This window comes from Raphanus sativus, unplaced genomic scaffold (genome assembly GCF_000801105.2).
Source record: "Raphanus sativus cultivar WK10039 unplaced genomic scaffold, ASM80110v3 Scaffold0348, whole genome shotgun sequence".
NCBI classification, from domain to species: domain Eukaryota; kingdom Viridiplantae; phylum Streptophyta; class Magnoliopsida; order Brassicales; family Brassicaceae; genus Raphanus; species Raphanus sativus.
In genome coordinates this window covers 36865-40592 of record NW_026615668.1, presented here as the reverse complement: position 1 = coordinate 40592, position 3728 = coordinate 36865, and the positions used below count along the sequence as shown (strand labels likewise).

The following is a 3728-nucleotide window of genomic DNA, read 5'->3' as shown; positions in this document are numbered from 1 at the left end:
GACAAACAGACTCCGAATTCAATCTTCTTTGAAGATACTTCTCCATACCCCATGATGGACGCTAACTATTTGATCTGAAAACGGTATTGTATTGGAAGTTGACAGATTGCGATTGTGAAATTAGGAGAAACCTTCATATTGAGTTTGAACTGAATAGATGATGAGTAAAAGATATTTAAATGATTGTGACTGCACCTGGAAAAGGACTATCTACGTACCCTCAAAGAGGATCTAGCCAATCGTAATTCTATAATAAGAAGTCATATGTACTTAGAAAAAAACATGTGATATAGTGTTTCTCTCTGTAGAAACTTTTTATATGATAATTTGGTATAAAAGGCGTGATGTAATATATGATAATTTGGTATAAAAGGCGTGATGTAATATATTTTCAGCGCATGTCATCTGCAACCTGTGAGCTCCGAACTGCCCAGAAAGACGATGGTTTCAACTTCTTGTTTGCCGCTGTGAAAAGCCAACCCAGCTGTGTTTCACACGTTGCACAGTTTGCAATCGTCCATGCGTACCTAAGATACATACAAAAGAGTTATTATGGTTGATGACTTGAATACGGATCTGGCTGTGACCAATTAATCTAAAGTAAAAGTGAGTGATACGTATAGTGGCAAACATTAATGATAAAACTCTTACCCAGGAAACCAGCTGTCTTTTAGAACTGGTCTACCTCTAAGCGCTATGTCATTTGCTTTGTAAAAGGTCATTATCTCATGCACATAGCCATGTGGGTTTACATAGGCACCTAGAGGACCATCATTAGAGATAATCAACATGTCACTTCTTCTTGCTATAACAGTCTGCAGTAATATGAAAAAACGTATCACTAAACAAATACACTACGGAGAGGAAGTAGAAATGATATTTTACCATGTTTTTCACATTACCTGGCAGTGTTTACATCGAACACGATCAAAGCTCTCGAGCAATTCTATTTCTCGATGCAATCTGTAGGAGACTCCGTCAATCTCCAAGAGCTCTTGTCTAATTGACTCGGAGACAGGAATTTTACTAGCGATGAAAAAGGATAAAATATCTGGTTTATTCACTACAGCCTCCATGTTTGGAACCCCAACGATCTGCTTCCAAAGATCTGCATATCATCTTTACATTAGCAGACTGTTAACGTTTGTGCCGCTTGTAGAAAACGATAAAAAAAAAAAGAATAAGGAATTTACCAGCTGCTCTTTGAGCAAGATGATATGAGTCGTACATCCGATACACCCAGAATGGCCAAAACGCTCTTGGGGTCATACGGAATCGATTTAGATCAGTCTTTTCCCGGAAACTTGTCAGTCTATAATGCTTTTGATCTTCCCCTTGTGAAACAGGAATCTTGCCATTTGCAGATACGTTTTTGTCATCTTGACCAGAACATCCAATGGACTTAGAGCTGTATGAATGAGATGCACTAGATTGGATATTAGATGTGCTGACTACTTGATCATCATCAATACTCGTCCAGTCATCCATAATCGAGTCAAGTGCTGAATAGTGAAGTCTTTTCTCGGACAGAGTAAGACCACTTTCAAAACTTTCTTCAGAATTTGCTTGTGACTGTTGTTCGTCCGTATCTCTATGAGGTGTAAATATAGACATTTCACTCGAGTCACAGCGATCTCGCAGGTTGCTTATCGGAACCAGCTTCCCAAACGCATCCCTGGGAGTCCTCAAGGGCACATCTTCGTCAACAATATGAACCTCTCCGCAAGGCTGCAAGAATAATTTAATAAGGAAAAGCTTTTTTCCGCAATACACAAAGATGTATATATACGAGGGATTGTCCTTACGAATCCTTCAACGTCAGTCCAGCGACGCTTTAAACGAAACCGTTGTTGTCCACGAGTAATAACATTGAATGAGCCGTCACTGAGTCGACGATACTGTCGTATCTGTTATTACCACCGAGAATAGTAAGTTCCATAGCAGAAAGATGAAGATTAAAACTTTTCTCACAAACAAAACTTCCCAACTTCCTATATCGAGATCCCTGTCTCGAGGGAAATAATCATTAAGTCAATAGTTTTAGGTAAGAAGTCAATGGATCAACACAGATTCCAATAGTAAAATGTATTTCTTTCTTCAGATTTGTTAGTGGCTAAACCAATCATATCTGATTCCGCAACTATCTGACAGGTGGAATTGTGCTTGCAGAGGTCCAAAATGCTCTAAACTAATTAATACTGTAACAAAATAAATCTAATTTTAGGAAAGCCAGTCAAGAACCTAAAGAAAGCAAACCCAAAACCTGAAGCATTTTTGAGATAAGACCAAGCATCTAACAGAAACCTATATTTACCTCTGCGGTTGTACCCACAGTGGCGTACTTGAACTGATGCCCTTCTCTGTAAACACGAATCTGAAGATATAAAAGGGATAAAATGTGGTTCTGAACATGACATTTAAAAAAAGAACCCAAGACAATTAAAGTAAAAAGATAAAGTCACGTACCACACCTATAGTACAAGGCGCATTAGTTTGGTTCAAAGCTCTCTCAACAGCAGCCAAAAAGCTAGACTGGATAATCCTAAGGGGAAGTGTAGACTCTGGAAATAGAACCACTCCTGAAGTATTGCATTGTCAATGTCTAACGGAAATGGTACTTTCGGGTTAGCAAAACTCTGTTTATGAGAGTACCTTCAAGATAGAAAAGGGGGAGCTTCAAAACGGTGCCTCCATCCACAGAAGCAATCCTGTTTTGAGTGTCTTCAACCTCTGAGTAAACTCAAATGTGAGAAAACACCTCGGCACAGCAAAGAAGAGAATCAAATATATATATACCGCCAAGATAGGTGTGTAGAGAAGCAACATCTGGGTTGAAAATAAGTTCATCAGCACCGAGATTATCACTGCCAAGTCATCGAGTACTGTTTATAGATTCGCTATCTAAAGAATGAACTGGAAATGGAAAGAGGAGGAAGAGAGATTGCTCACGAGAGACGAGTGTGGGACTGGGAGGTGACGCGAAATGCAGCGAGATCATCATCATCATCTTCGGAGGAATCTGGAGAATCTTCTTCGACTTCTTCCACCTGCAACTCCTCGAAATCAAGCTCGCGAATCAGCTCGATCTGTAGCCTCTCTCTCTCTAGGATCCTCTCGTCGTCCATCTCGTTTACCCGCCACCAGAGACCCCTTCCCGTGCACCGTCTCGTTTGTCTTCGTCCTACCAACTTGGTAAGCGATCGGGCCGCTTTCTAAATTTATCGCCCGGCCCAACTGTTTGGATTTCTGGATCTATTATCCGGCCCAACAGTATCTCAGTTTCTGGATCTATTACCCGGGCCACCTATCGAGCCCCACCCATAGGGACCTTATGGGTTATAGCTAAAGCTCACGAGAAAACACGAACGAAATCGTGACCTTTTAAAAATAAACCAAAAAAAAGTTGGACTAATTGGCGTAATAACCATATTTTGGTGATAAATTAGGGAAGTAGACATGATTTTGACATAATTCACTCTATGTCTTTTTGCTTCTCTTTCACCCGGTTATATACCTCTAAGCAATAGGTTACCGGTTTCAACACATAAAGCAAACAACGTGGTGAATTTCTGTCCCATAATAACAATGACATAATTTAGAAAGTGCGTCACAAAACTTTATTCAAAATCAAAGGAAGAAAAAGATGCAGAAAGAGGAGTAGATAACAATTATAAGTGTAAAAACAGCGTTAAACAAACGGAGAAACCAAGATTGTAGTTCCATACTAT

At 39.7% G+C, this 3728-nt stretch overlaps 1 protein-coding gene across 3 annotated transcripts; it reads right to left on the bottom strand.

Annotated features, from left to right (window-relative positions):
- Positions 1 to 228: 228 nt before the first annotated feature.
- Positions 229 to 3196, bottom strand: LOC108847042 (uncharacterized). 3 transcript variants are annotated; one of them, XM_056996766.1, is made up of 10 exons: positions 2950 to 3196; positions 2797 to 2826; positions 2653 to 2708; positions 2467 to 2579; positions 2315 to 2374; positions 1806 to 1907; positions 1194 to 1728; positions 903 to 1108; positions 652 to 815; positions 229 to 527 (listed from the first exon to the last, which is right to left on the bottom strand). In XM_056996766.1, exons 1-10 carry the CDS (start codon positions 3123 to 3125, stop codon positions 392 to 394), a joined length of 1578 nt encoding a protein of 525 aa, XP_056852746.1. In that variant the 5' UTR covers positions 3126 to 3196; the 3' UTR covers positions 229 to 391. The 3 variants fall into 3 exon arrangements, with proteins under 3 accessions (XP_056852746.1, XP_018475712.1, XP_056852747.1); XM_018620210.2 differs by having other exon boundaries at positions 2653 to 2730; positions 2797 to 2864; positions 2950 to 3195; XM_056996767.1 differs by having other exon boundaries at positions 2653 to 2730; positions 2950 to 3169.
- Between the last annotated feature and the right edge of the window lie 532 nt (positions 3197 to 3728).